The sequence below is a fragment of the Daphnia pulicaria genome, chromosome 4, assembly GCF_021234035.1.
Source record: "Daphnia pulicaria isolate SC F1-1A chromosome 4, SC_F0-13Bv2, whole genome shotgun sequence".
Taxonomy (NCBI): Eukaryota; Metazoa; Arthropoda; class Branchiopoda; order Diplostraca; family Daphniidae; genus Daphnia; species Daphnia pulicaria.
Window position 1 is genome coordinate 16,190,813 of NC_060916.1, and position 20,000 is coordinate 16,210,812.

Here is a 20,000-nt window from a genome sequence, read left to right on the forward strand (position 1 = left end):
ACATCACGCCCGTCACTAGGTCGGCTTTCGCCTGCGGCTTAGGATCGACTGACTCATGTCCAACCACTGTTCACATGAAACCCTTCTCCGCGTCAGTCCTCCAGGATCCCTCTGGAGTATTTGCTACTACCACCAAGATCTGCACCGACGGCGGCTCCGGGCAGGCTCACGCCCACAACCCTTCTACGCTCACCGTCGCGACCCCCCTACTCGTCGGGGCCTCAGCGCCGTCGCTCTCTTCGAGCTGACACGGACGTTATTCGCTCTGCCGACCGACGGCCCGGTATAGGCACGACGCTATAGCGCCTCCCATTTTAAGGGCTAGTTGCTTCGGCAGGTGAGTTGTTACACACTCCTGAGCGGATTCCGACCTCCATGGCCACCGTCCTGCTGTCTTTAGCAACCAACTCCTTTTCGTGGGATCCGAAATGTGCGTCGTTTAGGCGCCTTAACCGGGCGTTTGGTTCATCCCACAGCGCCAGTTCTGCTTACCAAAAATGGCCCACTGGGCGCTCAGATTCAAATCAATTGCCGCGGCCTCAATCAAGGAAAAAGGCCGGGCTTCTCACCCATTGAAAGTTTGAGAATAGGTTGAGGTCGTTTCGACCCCAAGGCCTCTAATCATTCGCTTTACCGGATGAAACTCCGTTTGTTCTCTTTGCGAGCACCAGCTATCCTGAGGGAAACTTCGGGGGGAACCAGCTACTAGATGGTTCGATTAGTCTTTCGCCCCTATACCCAACTCCGACGATCGATTTGCACGTCAGAATCGCTGCGGACCTCCACCAGGGTTTCCCCTGGCTTCGTCCTGGCCAGGCATAGGTCACCATCTTTCGGGTCCCAACGTGTGCGCTCTGGGTTCGTCCGGCCGACTCGACCAAACCCTTTTAAGGGGGAAAGATCTCGCGAGCATTCGGACGCCCTGGGGTTGCGCCCGCTCTGTTCGAGACGGGATCACCCCTCGCGGATGCACCCTCATCGGGGCCGCTTCACTTTCATTGCGCCTCGCGAGTTTAGTTTGATAATTTCTCGACGACTTGCGCACATGTTAGACTCCTTGGTCCGTGTTTCAAGACGGGTCGGGTGGGACCCGACTTCTACTCTCCGCTCTGGGCCTCCACAGGTTGAGCACCGCAACTTTTTCTCTTTTACAAAAAAAAGCTACGACACCTCCCGGGAGGAGACAGGTCACGACCGGGCAGTACTGTTGGGAAACGCCGCGCTCGTCATCGCGGCACCCGCGAAGGTAACCACGAAACTCGCTAACGGACGCCCCGTGTAACAGACACCCAGTCGGTCGCGGAGTCCTACTAGGCCCCCCACTTGCGGACCTTGGCGTGGCTATTGCGATCGCAGAACGACTTATGCAAGAGAGCCGCCAATTCAGGCAGTCTCCATGCAGCGTTAAGGGCACACAACCAAGTGCCGGGAGCGGGGACTTGTTCGACCTTCGAGGGCCCACCCGTTTAACCCCCTGAACGGTTTCACGCACTCTTGAACTCTCTCTTCAAAGTTCTTTTCAACTTTCCCTCGCGGTACTTGTTCGCTATCGGTCTCGTGGCGATATTTAGCCTTAGAAGGAGTTTACCTCCCGCTTAGGGCTGCACGCTCAAGCAACCCGACTCTTGGGAAGGGATCCGATGCACGGTCTCGGCTCGTCTTATCTACGGGCCTGACACCCTCTGTGGGTTGCTCGCCCCGTTCATGGAGACTTGGACGATAGATACCGGACAGACGCGCACGATCCTCCCGAACACCACATTCCTCGGCACCCGCTCAACTGGGCGCGAGGTTCGGTGCTGGGCTCATCCCTGTTCGCTCGCCGCTACTAAGGGAATCCTTGTTAGTTTCTTTTCCTCCGCTTACTGATATGCTTAAGTTCAGCGGGTAGTCTCATCTAAACTGAGGTCAGAATGAATTGTTTGTTTTCAAAAGGAGACAACACTTTATCTAGCTCGACAGACTTTGGCGTTTTAAAGCCGGGAAAGATTGAATAATTGCCGGTTCAAATTTTTTTTTTCGAAATAAAGCGAGTCTCTCGTTATTCGCAAAAATTAATTTACGAAAAGTGACAGGGCGTCCTGCGGCTTTTTGTATTGAAACAACGCGTCGTGCGCGAACCAAGCTTGCATAACGAGCGGTTAGAGTGAGTGATAATTCGCGGTGGTCGACACTTCGACACGCCCGGCGCACACACACAACTAAACTCGCGTTGAAGCGGTATATCGCGCACACGCAGCCGACACCTTGTTCGAGAAGATGTGTTTATTTCTAAATGTTTTTTGAGTTGGCTCAAAAATTTCCCATCTGTTTTGCCATCGAAAAAGGTTTCTTTTGAATAGAGAGGAAAAAAACCAAAACAGGGCGAACCTTCTTTTATTTTTCCCCCTTTTTTGTATTTGTGGCATCGCGGACACTTAAGTCGCGCGGCACCCAGACGTTAGAGATTCGGGAGCTTTTATGCGGTCAGGCCGGGTGAAAAATAAATCTCGCCGCGACCCAACATGCAAAACCAAGACTGAAAAAATCTCTGTTCGTTCATCATTCGACCGACCCTCAGTCAGATGTGGCCCGAGCGAGAAGCTGGGCCGCCATTTACGTTCAAGATTTCGATGCTCCATGTGTTCTGCAGTTCGCATGGATTAGCGCACTTTGCTGCGCTCTTCATCGATCCACGAGCCTAGTGATCCACCGTTCAGGGTCGTATATAAAACGACATATTCGTTTTCTTCTCTCTTTTTCTCCAACCCGCCCAAGCAAATGAATGCGAGGGCGGAGAAAGAAAGCCAGAAAGAAAATGTTCCGATAAACACTCGTACTAGAATTTGGGTTTAGTGTGTTATTGTGATTTTGAATTCTTCCTACTTCATCGAGAGGGCGAAGGGCAAGCTTAAAAAACATTCGGTTTTCAACGGCATAGTGTCGGGCTTTGGAGTGTTAGTCTATACGACGCACACGCACGCAACCACGAGTATCTACGCCCGAAAAGAACGTCCAGAGTAAAGTCTCACACTTTCGTCCCCCACCGAGAATCAAAAAATCCCGAAGACGAAGAGAGAAACAAAAAAAAACAATTTCGATTGGGCGTATCCGCTTTAAACCACCGCGCATCAGAGCGCCTGATACCCGTTCAAAATCTTGATGTTTTTTTTTTTCCGACTCTCCATCCACCGAGTTTTTATTTTTCAAAGTGTTTGATTTAGGGACTAAGACTTTATAAAATCTCCTTTATTGTTCCTTCGGTACTCGCGGCCCAGGTGGGCTATCGTATTCTTCACTCTACTAACGTCAACACTGTGAGCGCCGCTAAAGGTCGAATGAATCTATAGAGACATTCACCATCGAAGCAGGAAGAATTTGCTCACGGCCATAGACCAAATCGAAAGACTTTGTGTTTTTTTTTGAGCCGAGAGGAAAGAAAAATCAATTTGAAAAGGCGAATCCGCTTTAAACCACCGCGCATCAGAGCGCCTGATACCCGTTCAAAATAAATGATTTTCTTCCGTCAACCCACACATAGTTCATACGATGTCTTACGCCGAAAGACTTTTGATGGGGTTTTTTTGTTTTGCAACTTTTAGTTGTTTCGTGCTCAACCAAAGCCATATGCGCAAAACATTTGTCTTGTTCGTTTATGATCCTTCCGCAGGTTCACCTACGGAAACCTTGTTACGACTTTTACTTCCTCTAAAGGATCAAGTTCGACCATCTTTCAGTCTCGCCGTTGGTAGGCACCGCACGGGCAGAGATTGCTCCCCACTCGACGGCACCCCGACAAGCCCGTCCGAAGGCCTCACTAAATCATTCAATCGGTAGTAGCGACGGGCGGTGTGTACAAAGGGCAGGGACGTAATCGACGCGGGCTAGTGACCCGCGCCTACTAGGGATTCCTGGTTCATGGGGATCATTGCAGTCCCCAATCCCAACCACGAAGGAGGTTCAGCGGTTACCCGGTCCTTTCGGACAGGGAGAGTGAAACACGCTGATTCCTTCAGTGTAGCGCGCGTGCGGCCCAGGACATCTAAGGGCATCACAGACCTGTTATTGCTCACTGTCACGCGGCTGGACGCCGCTTGTCCCTCTAAGAAGACTGCGTGACGGACGCGAGAGCAGAAGGTATCGCCGGGGATGACGACGACCGAATAACAATAGAGCCAGCCCCCGCGAGACATTCCCGACAAAGCCCCGCCATACCTCATCCGCCAGGCAACCAACCCGTGAAGGCCGTACACCCGACGAACAAAGCACAACGAAACCAAGCCGAGAGATTGCCTCACTAAAGGAACCAGTCCCACCGAGACCCGAATCGCCGCCACCTGATCCCGACGCCTCCGTACTCCCTTCGGTTTCAATTGATAAAACCCGTCACCTATTTAGCAGGCTAGAGTCTCGTTCGTTATCGGAATTAACCAGACAAATCGCTCCACCAACTAAGAACGGCCATGCACCACCACCCACCGAATCAAGAAAGAGCTCTCAATCTGTCAATCCTTCCAGTGTCCGGGCCTGGTGAGGTTTCCCGTGTTGAGTCAAATTAAGCCGCAGGCTCCACTCCTGGTGGTGCCCTTCCGTCAATTCCTTTAAGTTTCAGCTTTGCAACCATACTTCCCCCGGAACCCAAAGACTTTGGTTTCCCGGAAGCTGCCCGTCGAGTCATTGGAGTAACTCCGACGGATTGCTGGTTGGCATCGTTTATGGTTAGAACTAGGGCGGTATCTGATCGCCTTCGAACCTCTAACTTTCGTTCTTGATCAAGGAAAACATTCTTGGCAAATGCCTTCGCTGTTGTTCGTCTTGCGGCGGTCCAAGAATTTCACCTCTGTCGCCGCAGTACGAATGCCCCCGTCCGTCTCTATTGACCATTACCTCGGGTCCAAAAGTAAAAGACCAGCAAAATCGGACCGAGGTCCTATTCCATCATTCCATGCTGCGATATTCAGGCGTTGGGATACACCTGCTTTGAGCACTCTAATTTGTTCAAAGTAAACGTTGCCGGCCGCCCGAGACACCCGGTGAAGGGCACCCCGAACGATTGACTGGGTGGAGCGAATCGAGTCAACTACGACCAAAATTAAAAAAGAACCCGAAAGAACTTTCCAACTCTGGCCGCAGATACAACAACGACGCACCGACCACCACTCCGGCGATGTTGTCCGACCGTGAAGAGAGTCGGGCTTTGACACCCGGGCTCCCAGAGCGTGAAACGCAACACCCTTGATTCAGAGCGGCGCCGCCCGGCCGAAGACAGACATCCGACTACGAGCTTTTTAACCGCAACAACTTTAATATACGCTATTGGAGCTGGAGTTACCGCGGCTGCTGGCACCAGACTTGCCCTCCAATGGTTCCTCGTTAAAGGATTTAAAGTGTACTCATTCCAATCACGGGGCCTCGGAAGAGTCCCGTATCGTTATTTTTCGTCACTACCTCCCCGTGCCGGGAGTGGGTAATTTGCGCGCCTGCTGCCTTCCTTGGATGTGGTAGCCGTTTCTCAGGCTCCCTCTCCGGAATCGAACCCCGATTCCCCGTTACCCGTTGCAACCATGGTAGGCGCGTAACCTACCATCGACAGTTGATAAGGCAGACATTTGAAAGATACGTCGCCGGCGCGAAGGCCGTGCGATCGGCGTGAAGTTATCCAGAGTCACCAAAATTGGTACGGTGCGCGAGCCCGAAAGCCCGGCCCCGACTGGTTTTGATCTAATAAAAGCACCTCTTCTGCGAGCCCGAAAGCCCGCAGTCGAGGCTCGAGTGCATGTATTAGCTCTAGAATTACCACAGTTATCCAAGTAGGATGGAGTGGATCTAAGGAACCATAACTGATTTATTGAGCCATTCGCGGTTTCGCCGTCTAGCGGCTTGTACTTAGACATGCATGGCTTAATCTTTGAGACAAGCATATGCTACTGGCAGGATCAACCAGGTATTTCGTGTATGTTTGTTTGATATGCATCCGGCGAGTTGCGGGTTTTTATTTCGCCCACGCATCACCAAACACACACCAAATCAACACGTTTTTCGTTTTTTTTCTTTTTCTTCGGAAACTAAAATTTTTGATCGCAACGCCTGGCGTGTCACAGCGAGTCCCAGTGAAGAGAAACACCGATCCGATCCGTTTGTTGGATTTTTTTCATTTCAATTTCCAAAGTCAAAGACCATTCAACGGTCTATGAGCCCAAAGTGAATCGGATTCATTCGACCGGTCTTGATATATTCATCAACTTTTTTCCCGTATTACGGTTTTCGACGGTCATATGTGGCGTGCTGTATGCTCATAAGTCAAGCCTGCTTTACTAAGCTGACAAGCATACATCTTTTAAATTTTTGTGGGCTCAGAGTTTTATTTTTATTTTTCCACCGCCGAGGCACACTCTCGCATCACCCCGCACGACACACACACACACACACACCTCACCGCTCAACGGTCACACGAGGCAGAATTTTCCGCAAAGACTTTCGAAGAGAAAGAGAAAACTCGGAACAACCGCGGTCAGAGGCCAGCATAGAGGCATCGTATAGAAAGTCATGGGCGGAAAAAAACAAATCATTTCAAGTCGAGACAAGCAACCAGACTACCCCTATAAAAGTGCGCAATTCTTTAAGAGTTCACCGAAGAATGACCGAGATCAAGTATGCACGAAACGAACATATTCCAAGGGCAGCTGAATAAGCGATTCTGCGCCGAAGCGCGAGAAAAGCAAGCGGTACACCGATGGGGATCGTTTTTTTTATCGTGTTAGATTCGTTGTTGTCAAGCAAGGATTCTCAAAATGTTTTTTGCATTGCACCCAAGTTTCGTACTGATTACTTGTCGCAGACCGGTGACTGTCAAAAAAAAATTTTTTACGTTTTTTCTTGAGAGGTCACTGCCTACACACAACTCCGGGCGGGCCGTACACTCACAGCCGTTTGAATTCTCCCTTCGTGTGTCATGGCCATAACTGAGCGTACATCTTACCGGGCGCCGAGTTGATCTGGCTTGTTCGATGAACGTTCGGGATACGTACAATCGATATAGCTCCAACCGTAACTCGTTTGTAATTACGCCGGCCATACTCAGCGGGCGCTCAGCTCAGCTCTCGATATCTTCCGTCGAAGGGAAGTTCGTAGTAAAAGAGAGTCAGAGTCGACGCCACATTTTGCGGTCCTCGCATCTCATCCGATTTTTGAATTTTATAGATTTGCCATCACTTCCACCCAATTCTCTCGTATATTTCAATCTCTTGACTTTGTCCGACCGGGCCGTCTTCGCCCCCCTTCAACTCCGTCCATCTCCACTTCTGTGTTCCACACAACGAGCTTCCGTCAAACGGCAAAATGTGAAATATGCGCACGCCGCACGAAATAATTTGAAAGCGTTCTGTTTGGTGGCTTTTTTATTTTTATCTCTCGGCTCACACACACACACACACATTTCCGCCTGAACGGTAATTTTTTTTTGATACGGTGTCAAAAAGTGAAAAGACGCGCACCATTTTCTTTTCTCTTCCGTATCGTCGCTGACGGTAAACGCTGATGGTTATGATGCCGTAAGTTTGGAAGAAAGAATCTTTCCCGTCTTGTCTTGTTACGGTAAAATAACAAAGAACAAGCGTCCGATTTCTCTCACAGACGGCCACAGACAAACCACACGTGCCGAAGAAACGAAACGTCCGAAACCAAAAAAATGTTTGACGCGCGCACCTCTTCTGAACTTTTCGACCAAGAGTCGTTGGATCGAGTGACGAGCTTCTCAGCTGTCGCACCAATCGGTGAAGCGGGCGTTTGAATTCCCGTCCACATCGCGGTTCGGATATATTTTTACATATACCGACCATCGGAAATTTCGAAAACGGTTTTACCGAAGGAATGATATTTCACACACCGACAGCTCATCGAGTTCGTCTCCGTTCAACGGTTTTTTTTTAAGACTTTTTGATCGCATGGGGCTAAACTGGTTAGAGCAAAGCCGCGATCCAAGCAGTGAAAAAAAAACAAAGACAGTGCAAGCGCGATCGAACGGAATCGAAACTAAAATCATGTGAAGTGGCGGGCGGAAAGGAGCTCAGCTACGGTGGAAATGAAACTACAACTAACGCCGAACCGGACAACTTCCCATTCTGCGTCTTCGTTTCATTTCCCAAAGCTCCCCGTCGATACCAAAGTTTTTGCGTCGAAGCTACTAAAGAAATTTCGCGCTTTCCTTTTCGCCTCTTTCGCCTTCCCTTCGATATCTATCCAACCACCGGCTTCGACTTTATTTCTTTCACCCGTCTATTCGCCCGATAGTCGACGGTCGGCCATTCTTTGGTATCGGCCAGGCGGACTAACAAGAAGTAAGACTCGTTTGAAAAATTTGGACCGGGCTTTACAATCGCTGCTTGTCGTAATGTCGCAAATTTGAAAAAAATTTTCAATTCGAGAAACCAAACTATTCGACACTTCGAAAATTTTTGGGACTCTGAAAATTTTTCCGAGTTTAGGAATCGAGACCTCTTCTATACTAAGGAAAACCACTAATGTTCCGCCGCATAATGTCTCCGTTTTCCGGCTCATTTTTAGCGATTGGACGGGGACATTGCCCCATCCAACCGCCAGCCGACTTTCAGGAACCGTCGTTTTCAAAGTTGGGACTTAGAAAATTTTCGACGAGTGGGAATTTTTTACGGTCGCAAGTCATCACGACACGCCCGACCAACCCATTTGAGAGCCGCCACGCCTCGACGGTGTGACGGCTTTTTTTCGAATCGACGGGTCTCGCTCACTCCTCTCTCGCGCCGACCAGAGGCCGGGCGAGAGAGTCGATGCCAAACACCGTCGTCGGAAATGGGAGAATTTGAGTGGGAATTTTTTACGGTCGCGAGTCATCACGACACGCCCGACCAACCCACTTGAGAGCCGCCACGCCTCGACGGTGTGACGGCTTCTCTTTTCGAATCGACGGGTCTCGCTCACTCCTCTCTCGCGCCGACCAGTGGCCGGGCGAGAGAGTCGTTGCCAAACACCGTCGTCGGAAATCGAGAAATTTTCATTTCCATTTCCATTTTTTTTCATCGGCCTTTATACGTCCAAGTCCCGCTAACCACGTCACTACCACGTCGTCGGGACTTAGAAAAATTTTTCAATTTTTCGGACTTAGAAAATTTTTCAACTTTCTTTTTTTCGACAACCTCTTCCCTATATGTGAAATATCGGTGAGCTCGGCGATACTTCGCTGGGATTTCTCCCAGTTTGTTCGGCCGGACCTAGAGCTATCGATCGCTCAATCGGTACTTACTTTCTAATCTCGATCGGGAGAAGTAAGTCTTGCTTCGGCTGAAGAATGGGTGAATTCTCGTACAGGCCTGCAAAGACAAATCAGACTAAGTTAGTTACTTCGGCACTAACTCAGAATAGACGAGCGGTTCCAACTGCTCGCAGAGTCGACTGCAAGTTGGCCGGGAGTAGAGGTGGGTTAGTCCCGGGATGGGGCCGTTCGACGGTTGGTCGTACTAGGCGCCCGAGAAGGAGAGCGAGTGCCGTGCTACTCGAAGGCACAGCAAGGCGTGTGCTCCTTCCAGTCAGTCCTTCGGATGTGTCCGAGTCCCGACACTTAGAATGCCCGTAATCGAGAGCGATTCTAAGTCCCAACTTTACAAGTTGTTTTACAAAGGCTGGCCTCTCGACTGAGGCTGGCAACCTGAACAGTGTTCAATACAACGGCGCTTCGAGGCCGAGGGGGTGACTCTAAGACTCTAGTAAGAAGATCAATAAAGAGATGCTTACTGTTTGAGTGCTTGTGAATGAGTGATTTATTAGCCCGCATTGGCGCTGTGAAGTAAACTATAATTACAGGCATGGTAATAACAACATTGTAAAATTATAACATTTAATTAATGCGGACTATAGGAGGCGCGAGTCTCGCCCTTTATCTTCTTCGCGGCGGGCCCACTTGGAATGGGTAGCCTCGGGGCGACACGTGTCTTGCCTCTTTATCGTCTTCGCGGCTGGCCCGTTTGGGGTGGGTAGCCTCTGGGTTTCTCGAGTAATGGATTTTCTTCTAAGTCCATTCTCTCTAATTTCTTCTAAGTCCCAATGGATAAATCCGTACGCGCTTCTTCTTCTACGCTGCAATCTTCCGGCCATCCTGGGACTACGGATGCCATCCGCCGGAGTGCTCTTTATCTCTCCGGCTATTTTACTCCAGTCTGGCCATCCAGCTTTGCTGAATGTACTACACCAGACTCTCTACTACTCCGACTATCTTACCGAGTTGATAGTTATTTGCTACCCCGGTCTGCTCTCTTGCTCCGGGGTAGTATTTCGATAGAGTCGTCGAAATATTTCTAAGTCCATACTTTAAGAAATTTTATAAACAGGGGTGCCTTCCCTATATAGGAAAGTAGCTAATGTTCCGCCGCATAATGTCTTGGTTTGACGGCCCATTTTAAGAGAAAGGCCGGGCACATGGGCCTGACCTGCCGTCCGACGGTTTCCGAGGACCGTCGATTTGTGTCGGTGTTTACATGCATTATTCGGCGGGGCTTGTAGCTGTTTTATCCGTCCAGCACCTCGCGCTGGTCCGGATCAACCCCTGTCGCATTCTTAGCAGCGGGCTTCGGTCTCCACGCTGCCTGCGCTCGGTCGCGTCTTCGTACTTCAGCTCTGAGCTGCTTGGGTGTTAGATCTTCGTCATCTATCCACTCTATCGGGTTAGACCTTTCGAGGTCGGCCGACGCCGGTAAGTTTACCACCGGCATCTTCGGTTGACCGTGTCGTGGTCTTACTCCCGTGGCCGGTGCCACATCTGACGGACGATTCGTGTCTCCACCGTCCACACCCGAGGCACTCGTTGTCTCTCGCGGCTGTGCCCCATGTGGCCGGCGACTCGTAGCCTTATCACCGTTGCCCGGACGTTTCCCAGTTACTCCGTCAAATGCCGAGGCAATCGTTACCTCTCGTGGCTGTGCCACATGTGGCCGGCAATCCGTAGCCTCATCGCCGAGGGCCGTGGTATTCCACACTCCCCCCATGTAAGTTCTCTTACATACTTGCCCAGATGAGGTTACGTGATCTCCAAATCTGCTCGGGTTCTTGGCAAAGTCTGCGTCGATGATACCTGGTTCTACTTCGAGAGGGTACAAGTTCTGGACAGGTCTATTTACGATTGACGTTTTGCCCTTTGAGTCGACCATGACTAGCTTGACTTTCCGGACTAAGTGATCTCGACCCTTGATGAGTTCGATCACTCGCCCAATGTTCCAATTGATTCGCTTGACGTAGTCCACGTGGATCAAGACTACTTGTCCTAGCTTGACCGATTTCGACGGTATTTGCTCTTGATGGAATCTATTTAGATCCTTCAGATAGGTTGGGACGAATTCTGTCCACCAGTCTGCCACTAGCTTTCGTCTAGCGGCTTCTCTGTTCGTGAGAAACAAGGAGTCTGCGCCGAGCAGTTCTTCCTCTTCCGGAGGTTCGGTGTCGAACTTGTTTACAAAGCCTCCTTTGATTAACTGGTTCGGAGTTAGAGCCGTTTCGTCGCCAGCGATATATCCCAACGGACGGTTGTTTACGATGTCACTGATCTCTGTGATCACCGTATGGAACATGTCGAAGTCCATCTGCTTCGGGTTAAAGGTCTTATGCAACGCTTGCTTCACGGTCTTTATCATGCGTTCCCAGAAGCCACCCCACCAGGGAGCTACACTCGCTGAGAACCGCCAAGAGATGTTTCTATTGGCCATGAAGTCGTAGACTGTCTTGCATAGCCAGAGTCTTCTGAGGTATCTTGCCGTACTATCGAATTCCAGCGCGTTGTCTGAATAGACTGTTCTTGGCGCGTATTTTAACGCGCAGAACCGACGGAAAGCGTTAATGAACGCCGCCGCACTTTTTCCTCTAGTTACCTCTAGGTGAACGGCTCTTGTCGTGGCACAAGTGAACATAACTATGTACACTTTGACTATCTGTCTCCCGTCAATCGCAAACTTGGGTTGTTTCTTTTCTTTCTTTTTCTTTTTCTTTTTCTTGTCGAGGGCATCGACTCTCTCCGGTACCAACTCTTCATCCGATTCGTCGGATGATTCTGATTCCTCTTCGGGGACTCCTGGCTCAGTCCTTGGCTGGACTATCACCGCTTTACTCGGTTCGTTTACTAGTACATTGTACGGACCGGCCATGTCGATGCCGGTGACTGAAAAAGGATCGGATATTTTCAGCCGTTCAATTGGCAAGTGAGCTGGCTTTTCGCTGAAGGCTGTTGCGTTGACCTTCTGACATCTCACGCATCGGTTGAGGATGTCTTTTATCACCTGACAGTGTTTGGGCAGCCAGAATTCGCTTCTGACTTCCATGGTCATGGCGTTCATTCCCATGTGCCCGACCCTCCTATGCAGCTTGCGTAGCAAGACTGTGGTTATATAGTGATCGGGCGGGAGTAAGATCAATGCATCGAGATGATATCTTGCCAACAGTACCTGGGCTCGTCCCCTGCACCTGATAATTCGATTCGTCGTGTCGAACACCGGTCTCAACTTTCTGAACATCTTGTCTCTCGGGACTTTCCCCCGCTCGATTCTATCGTAATCCTCGGGGTATGACTCCATCTGTGCGTGTCTTATCAAGGCGTATCGTGCCGTGAGTAGCTCCTCATATGTGAGTCGCTTGAATGAAACCTGGCATCTCGATCCCGGTTTTTTGAACTTGATTTCCTTCAAGTCAACCATGTCAAACAGGACTTGCTCGATAATGAGGGAAGGCCGGTACATTTTACCTTTAAAGCCGTCCACTGCTCTTTGGATCATAGCCTGAGCTCTGACCATTTTATCCCAGTCGCTGTACTCTTTGCGCCAGTCTGGGTGTTTCGGACGGACCATATCCGTTTGAATGAGGTTTGCCTTGATTTCGATCGGCTTATACTTGTCATACTCCGGGAGCCATTCGGGGCCCTTCCACCAGTTCGATCTCTGGATTTCCTTTGCTGAGCCTCCCCTTGAGAGGAGATCAGCCGGGTTCTGAGTCCCTTCGCAGAAGTGGATTTCTGCGCCGAATTCTCTGATCTTCGAGACTCGGTTTTGTACCCAGATTTCTGGGGTTTTGTTGGTGGCCGTGATCCAACATGTCGCTATCTGAGAATCGGTCCAGATGTGCGCTTTGTGTTCAACCCGATGTTGGTCTCGTATATACTTGCCAAGTATAGACGCCATCAGGTTACTCAGCAGTTCGAGCCGAGGGATGGTCATTGCCTTTTTTGGTAACGGAGCCACCTTTGATTTTGCTGCTATGAGGGCGATCGTCGTCCCTTGCACTTCGTATGCTACGGCCCCATATCCTACCTCGCTGGCATCGCAGAAGATGTGGAGTTCGCTAGGCTCCTTAACCTCTATGCCCGTCCAGCGAGGAATCCGTATGAGCTGTAGGTCTTCGAGACCTTTGATGAACTCCTCCCAATTCTCATTGGTGCAACTGTTCACTATCTGATCCCATTTGCCGTTGGCTAACCATGAGATCTGAAGATTACGAGATTTATTATGAGATACCAAAGATGAAGTTCACGAAGCCCAACGGGTCGTATAGCGTTAGCGCTAGGCTAAACAGCTGTCGCTTGGTAAGCCCTTCTCCTAGCCTTCGTGCCTCGGATATTATTTTATCGGCGTTGAATTTGAACTGGTCGGTTACTGGGTCCCAAAGGATTCCCAGAGCCTTTTTGTCCGCATGTTCGAACACCTCATCTATTCCCAATTTCGATGGTCGGGAGGAGAATTCGAACTCCCCCCGTAGTAAGTTTGTTAGCTCGGCCGAATTCGTCGACCACTTACAGAGTTTCATCTTGATCTCCCCCAAGATTCGACTTATCAGCCTTATCTCTTCGGCAGCTTGTTCGGGAGTTTCGGCTCCCCCCATCCAGTCGTCGACATAGATTTGGTTAAGAGTCCTGGCTGTGATGCCTGGGTACTCTGTTTCGTACTTCTGCAGGTGCCAGGTTAGAACGGCCCTGAGTATAAATGGGCTCGATGCGAGTCCAAAGGTGAGTCTCTTCCATGCGTAGACCACCACCTTGGGTATGGCAGCTTCGGGGTCTTCGACCCAAAGAAACCTCACGATTTGCTCGTGGTCTTTGTGGATTTTGATTTGCAAAAACGCCTTCTCGATGTCGGCCGTCCACGCTATGCAATATCGCCTAAACCTCATTAGAATCCCCATGATGTCTGGGTTTAGGTTTGGTCCTATCTCAAGATTGGCGTTGAAACTGCGCCGGTTCTTGTGATGGACCGATCCATCAAAGACTGGTCGTATCTTTGTGGTTTCCGCGTCTTCTCACTCGACCGGTCTGTTCGGCAAAAATGCCATTGGCCCATCGTAGTTCGGGTCAGCTATTTCGATGAATCCTTCCCGTAAGTAGGACATCATTACTTCGTGATATCGTATTCGCTTCTCTTTAGTGAAGGAGTCGCTTTTCCACAGATTTTCGAATCTTATGTCGGCTATGGATCTACATGAGTCGTAGTCCGGTCGCTCTTGGGTGAAGGGATACCGTACGACGGCTCGCCCTTCTTCATCGGCTTCGATGCTAGCTATGTAAGCTTGGATGAATTCGACATCCGTTAGTTCCTTATTTGGGATACCTAAACTTTCAAGGCTCCAGAAGGCCGCAAAGTGTTTGTCGACACTTGAGATCTCGTGCTCTTCGGGCACGATCTCTACTTTGGCCACGCACGCTACTGTCTCGTATCCCGGGTCTCCTAAGGAGCCCGATATCGTCCAACCGAAGATAGTGTTATGCGCCACTATTTTCCGGTGCCTGCGCGGTGCTTCCAGTAACATGAATTCGTACATGTTACTGTTTCCAATTAGGATGTCAATCGTCTTGACTTGAGACGGTCTTCTGTGCCTCGGGTCGGCCAAGGTTTCGCCTTCTTTGAGCAACCTCTCACCAAGCTTCGTCTCGGTGTATGGTGTGAGTGTTTGAATGTGGTCCCGGACAATGAATTTTTCCGTTACTGTTCTCGATATGCCGGCTATCGTGACTTGAACAATATCGCAGTACTCGTCGATGGGTGTGTGAGACCCAAATGTCAAGACTCTGATACGTTGCCTGCCAATGACCTTTGCATTTAGCTTCCGTACTAGGGCTGCTGTGATAAATGAATTACCGCAACCGCTGTCGAATATTCCGAACAGTGGGACCCATTCTTCTATTCCTTGTGTCTTTTCTGCTTTGGCTTTCGCTCCAAAGTTCAGTAACACTCCGGCGGAAATTTTTTCCTTGCCGTTGGGTTCTATTACCCCTATATTCGACTGCTCATTGACCGATCGTTCCGCTGACGGTGTCCTCGATGGCGTTGGTGATGGCGGTCGCATGAATGGTTTGCCCGATCGAGGCTTACTTGGAGATTTGCTGGCGGTTCTCGGTACCGGCCTGCCTTTTGTTCTCTCCCGACTTTCTCTCTCGTGCGGGCATAGGACCGACGCATGCGAGGTGGAGTAACAGTGCCGACATGCTCTTCTCTCCGAACAATCCACGTATCTGTGGCCTTGACCAAAACATCTGAAGCATCTGTCCGCGTCCATCACTACTTTTCGCCTTTCGGCCGCGTTTCCGAACGTGCAGTCGCGCGCAGCGTGTGTTTCGCTTTTGCATATCACGCAGGCAAGCCTCGTCGGGGTCTTGTCTCTGAACTTGATTGTTTTTGTGGCTACGCTCGCTGCGTTGGCCTGAGTTGTCTGGGTATAGTCGACCCGTCTCGACGCTTCTTCCGATGATTTAATTCGGATCAACCTATCGAGTTGATGCAGGACCTGGTCTAAGGTCGGTGCTCTTTCTGGCCCCCAATCCATTCTCCATTTCTCTGTTATCACTCCTGGTAGGGAGTTCAAGATTTCCTTAGCCGTGTGCGAATCGAATGTCGCCGGCTGTACGCCTTGGATCAGGAGGCCTTGCCTTTGATTACATATCTCGATATGTTTTTCTCGCAACTGAGCGGACGTCGGGTTCGCTCCCACCGGTTTGCTTGCCGCTTCTCGTAGCTTGGCTTCTCTTTCTCCTATGGCCTGATTCGGGTCGCCAAACCTATCAGCCAGTACTTGGAGAATGGTATTATAAGTTTCCGCCGTGAACGTGAAACTCGCCGTCGCATTGGCGGCTTCGCCTTCGAGAGCCTGCTCCAACATTTGGCTTTTCTCGGTGGCTGTGTATATCGGGTTGTTGTCGTACGTATTCCACGTCTGTCGCCAACCGTGATATTTCAGTACCTCCCCCGCAAACTTGGGCGGTGATAACCGTACCTTAGCCGTCTGTACAGGCATCGGCGCCTGTACTGGGGCAATGCCCAGTCTTTCTGCTTCTACTCTGCGTTGCTGCAGTCGTAGTTCGGCTTTTTCTGCTGTTGTCAGCATGGGCATTAAGTTTTCTACTGCCGTTTTGTAATACGTATAGGTCGTCATGAACGCAATTCTTTCGTGTTGTCTGGCATCGTCAGACCTTGCACGACCGTACTGGGCATAAGCCTGTGTTAGCTCTTCCCTGAGCTGCTCGAGCTCTTGCGTCAATTCTCGTTTGACGTCGTCTGGCGCTTGCGGTGGGACGTATGGTCTACCTGCCGCATGATACGGAGGTGCCGGTCCCGCTGGCGCTGGCGCCGGTGCCGGTGCCGGGGCTGGTGCCGGGGCGGGTGCCGGGGCCGGAGCCGGGGCTGGTGCCGGGGCTGGCGCCGGAGCCGGAGCCGGGGCTGGTGCCGGGGCTGGTGCCGGGGCTGGCGCTGGGCCAAATGCCGGTCTTTGTACGCTTGCCGTAAAGGCACTGCGGTATGATGGGGGAGGCTGACTATATGCCGTTCCTCCCCTTGACGTCGGTCGTCCTACCGTCGGCTCGTTCTCTTCACTTGCCTCTTCCTCTGAGTCGTCCCAGAGTGATCTGCTAGTGTTTCGCTGCTGCCGGGTTCTCCCGGTCTCCGGCTGTTGGCTTTGAGCCCCTTGCCGAGACCTTCTACCCTCTGGCTGCTGGCTTTGAGCCGGCGGTTGTTGGGCTCTATAAATCGTCCTTAGCCTGGTGTCTAGCCTTGACATCCTTACTTTGAGTTCTACTATGGCCTGACCCACCTCTTCTGAGTGTTGGCCCAGTGACTGCGCCAGGCCGTTCGTGATTTCCTCGCCCTGGGCTTCGACCAGGCGTCTTAACTCTACTCTCAGTTGTGTGTCGTCGAACTCTGCAATTCCTGTCTGTCTTAGTTCGTTCAGGCTATTTTGGAGCTGCCCTACTGCTCGTTCAATATGCGCGACCATTCGGGTCTGCAGGGCCTCTGTCGCATTCCTCTGCGTCAGCATCGTTGCTGCGATGTTTGCTTCTATAGCCGCGATTCGTGCGGTTGTTTCTGCGGCTATCGAGCTCCTGAGGCCCGTTACAGTCTGCCTTATCGTCGGCACTTCTGTGTTGAGTCTTTTGATTTGCTCTTTATGGCCGTCTAGTCTGGTGACTGTCTCGGCTACCTTTGCGTCTGTCCTCGTCAGCCGCCCAGTGATTTCTGTCATTTCACCGTTAAACCTCGCGAACTCTTCTCTCATCCATTCGGATAGAGTCTTACGTTCTGGGGTAGCTCCGAACCCGTCTAGATTCGGCGGCGGTATTTCCGGCGAAGTCTGGGCGCCTGCTTGTCTCTGAACATCGTCTACCGTTAGCCCAATTTTCGGTGACTGGGGTTCATCGGGCCCCTCTATGTTTATGATTTTCGGAGAGCCGCTTAGGTTTCGGTCTGAGGCCCTACTCGATGGCCTACTCCTTGGTGCATTGAGCGTGCCGTCAGGATTTTTCCTCGGGGCTCGTCTGGATCTCGCTCCAGTCTCGGGTTCGCTTTCCGCTAATACCCGATCCATGATCTCTTCGTCGTTCGTTACTACCAGATTCGCACCCAGTAGATTTTTGCTGGCCTTCGAAAGCGTTAGCCTGTTGGGGGTATCGTCTTTGCTCCCCTTCCGTTTCGATCGTTTCTTATCGGAATGCAACATTTATTCGAAATGAGAAGACAGACACAATTTTTTAATTTCTACAAGTGTTTATTATCGATAACCACAGGTTTTTACAATTTTTCAGACGGCTATTGCGCCGCTTTTGGGAGGGTGCTGAGAGCTGCCGCCTTGAGCGCCTCCTCCTCGTCTTCGGCTGTGAGCTGTAGTCCTGGATCTGATTCGTCACCTGAGTCGATCCGTTGGCCCGATCGTCTCGAGACCGGGCGTGGCTGCAGCTCTTCTGCCGATACCGGGGCTCGGGCCGGTTCCTTTAGGAGTTCGTCCTCCTTTTCGCTAGGCAACTCCTCCAAGTCCTCCCCGTAGAGATTTTTGGCTGCGTCAGCTAGATTTACCTCGCCTTCTGCCGCCGATCGAAGACCCTTTCGCCGGGCCGATGCTTTCGCTGCTGCCTCCACCAACTCCTTTGACGGAGGGTTAAACAGTGACTTTCTCCCGGGTTTTAAGGCTTTCACCTGTTTGACTCCCGCGAGTGACCCGTCAGACTTGTCCAAAATGACCTTTACGGAGTTCGTGGTGGCTTCCGCTATTAGCTTGTCTATGTCTATAGCGGGTGCTTTCGTCCCGGACTTCGGCCGGGCCGCCCCCTTGCCTTTCGTTAGCTTGGGGCTAATGGGGCTAAGCAGTGCCGGGGTTTTCAGAGCCTCGACGTTCACTCCTTTCGAAGCGAGCGTCTTACCCTTATTCGCCGCCGTACGCTTTGGCGTCGCTTTCTTCCGACCCTGGCTCGTCGAGGCCTTTGGTGTCGGTGCCTGGCTCGTCGAGGCCACTGGCTGCAGAGTTTGTGCCTGGCTCGTCGCGGCCGAAGGCTGTGGAGTTTCTGCCTGACTCAGGTGCTTAGCCAGCACTGCCTGAATCTCAGAGGTTACCGGGTCGTTTGCCGTACCCGGGAGGACGAATTTCCCTGTGGCCAAAGCCGACCACAGTTTGGCCAAAGCGTCTCCTGGAAGGACCGGGTCTCCGTCTGGTGTGACAAACGGGACCTCGACCGTGGCAACCAAGTTGCCTTGGTCAGCTTCTGGGTTAACCCTACGGCGTTTAGTGCGCTCGTACGCCAGTCGCTTTTCCGTCACTTCCTTCTCTAACAGGCGAAGCTTTGCCTCTTCAATTGCGTCCCTCTTTCTCTTTTTGGCCGCGCGAACCTCGTGTCGAAGAGCGTTCTGCGCTTCTTTTTCCCTCCGAATTTGAGCTTCGTCCTCGTCGAACTTGGCTCGCTCTTCGGGAGTCAAGAATGCCAAGGCTTCTCTCTCCAACTTCTCCGCTTTAGCGATCTCCCACTTGTTTTTAGGCTTTGCCGTCTGCAAAGCCAAGGGTGGAGTTGCCCCTGTGAGTTCGTAGAACTCAATCGGAAACAGGACCTCGAGAAGCTTCCAGCCCTGTCTCTTTGCGTCCTTGATTTTCCCTTTGCTATCGTCGGTCACGAGCTTTGTAGCGTACGCCTTGATGTTGGCGATAGATTCGTTAAGCTCCCTGGGTGGGTCGGCCACGAATACCTTGGCTTGGGCGTCTTTGCTCGTGAATTTCGACACTGCAAATAAACAGAAAGAGATTAGTTTTCGTCAACTTTAGGTCCGTATTAACCAGATTTCAGGACCGTCTTTCACGGTTTCTACTTTGGTTAATAACCGGTTCGAAGGACCATGTGAAATATCGGTGAGCTCGGCGATACTTCGCTGGGATTTCTCCCAGTTTGTTCGGCCGGACCTAGAGCTATCGATCGCTCAATCGGTACTTACTTTCTAATCTCGATCGGGAGAAGTAAGTCTTGCTTCGGCTGAAGAATGGGTGAATTCTCGTACAGGCCTGCAAAGACAAATCAGACTAAGTTAGTTACTTCGGCACTAACTCAGAATAGACGAGCGGTTCCAACTGCTCGCAGAGTCGACTGCAAGTTGGCCGGGAGTAGAGGTGGGTTAGTCCCGGGATGGGGCCGTTCGACGGTTGGTCGTACTAGGCGCCCGAGAAGGAGAGCGAGTGCCGTGCTACTCGAAGGCACAGCAAGGCGTGTGCTCCTTCCAGTC

The 20,000-nt window shown here is 51.2% G+C and overlaps 1 protein-coding gene and 3 non-coding genes across 4 annotated transcripts in view; all 4 read right to left on the reverse strand.

Moving 5' to 3' along the window:
• The window catches only part of LOC124338752, a 4,575-nt gene extending 2,664 nt beyond the window's left edge, over positions 1 to 1,911 (reverse strand). Inside the window, exon 1 of the ribosomal RNA XR_006917993.1 lies at positions 1 to 1,911. This exon is cut by the window's left edge and continues 2,664 nt beyond it. This is a non-coding gene — a ribosomal RNA (large subunit ribosomal RNA).
• Positions 1,912 to 2,550: 639 nt separating this feature from the next.
• Positions 2,551 to 2,703, reverse strand: LOC124338709. The gene has a single exon (XR_006917951.1). It is a non-coding gene; the product is annotated as a 5.8S ribosomal RNA (ribosomal RNA).
• A 929-nt stretch (positions 2,704 to 3,632) lies between these two features.
• On the reverse strand, positions 3,633 to 5,926 carry LOC124338744. Its single transcript, XR_006917985.1, has one exon. It is a non-coding gene; the product is annotated as a small subunit ribosomal RNA (ribosomal RNA).
• A 4,588-nt stretch (positions 5,927 to 10,514) lies between these two features.
• Positions 10,515 to 14,163, reverse strand: LOC124337804. The gene is made up of 2 exons (XM_046791822.1): positions 13,516 to 14,163; positions 10,515 to 13,469 (listed from the first exon to the last, which is right to left on the reverse strand). Exons 1-2 carry the CDS (start codon positions 14,161 to 14,163, stop codon positions 10,515 to 10,517), a joined length of 3,603 nt encoding a protein of 1,200 aa, XP_046647778.1.
• Between the last annotated feature and the right edge of the window lie 5,837 nt (positions 14,164 to 20,000).

What these genes read in the sequence shown, in the direction of transcription:
- LOC124337804 (XM_046791822.1), bottom strand. Translation starts at nt 14,163, where the DNA reads ATGGGGATTCTAATGAGGTTTAGGCGATATTGCATAGCGTGGACGGCC. An exon ending in TATACGACCCGTTGGGCTTC is followed by an intron (nt 13,470 to 13,515) that starts GTGAACTTCATC and finishes CGTAATCTTCAG; the next exon opens with ATCTCATGGTTAGCCAACGG.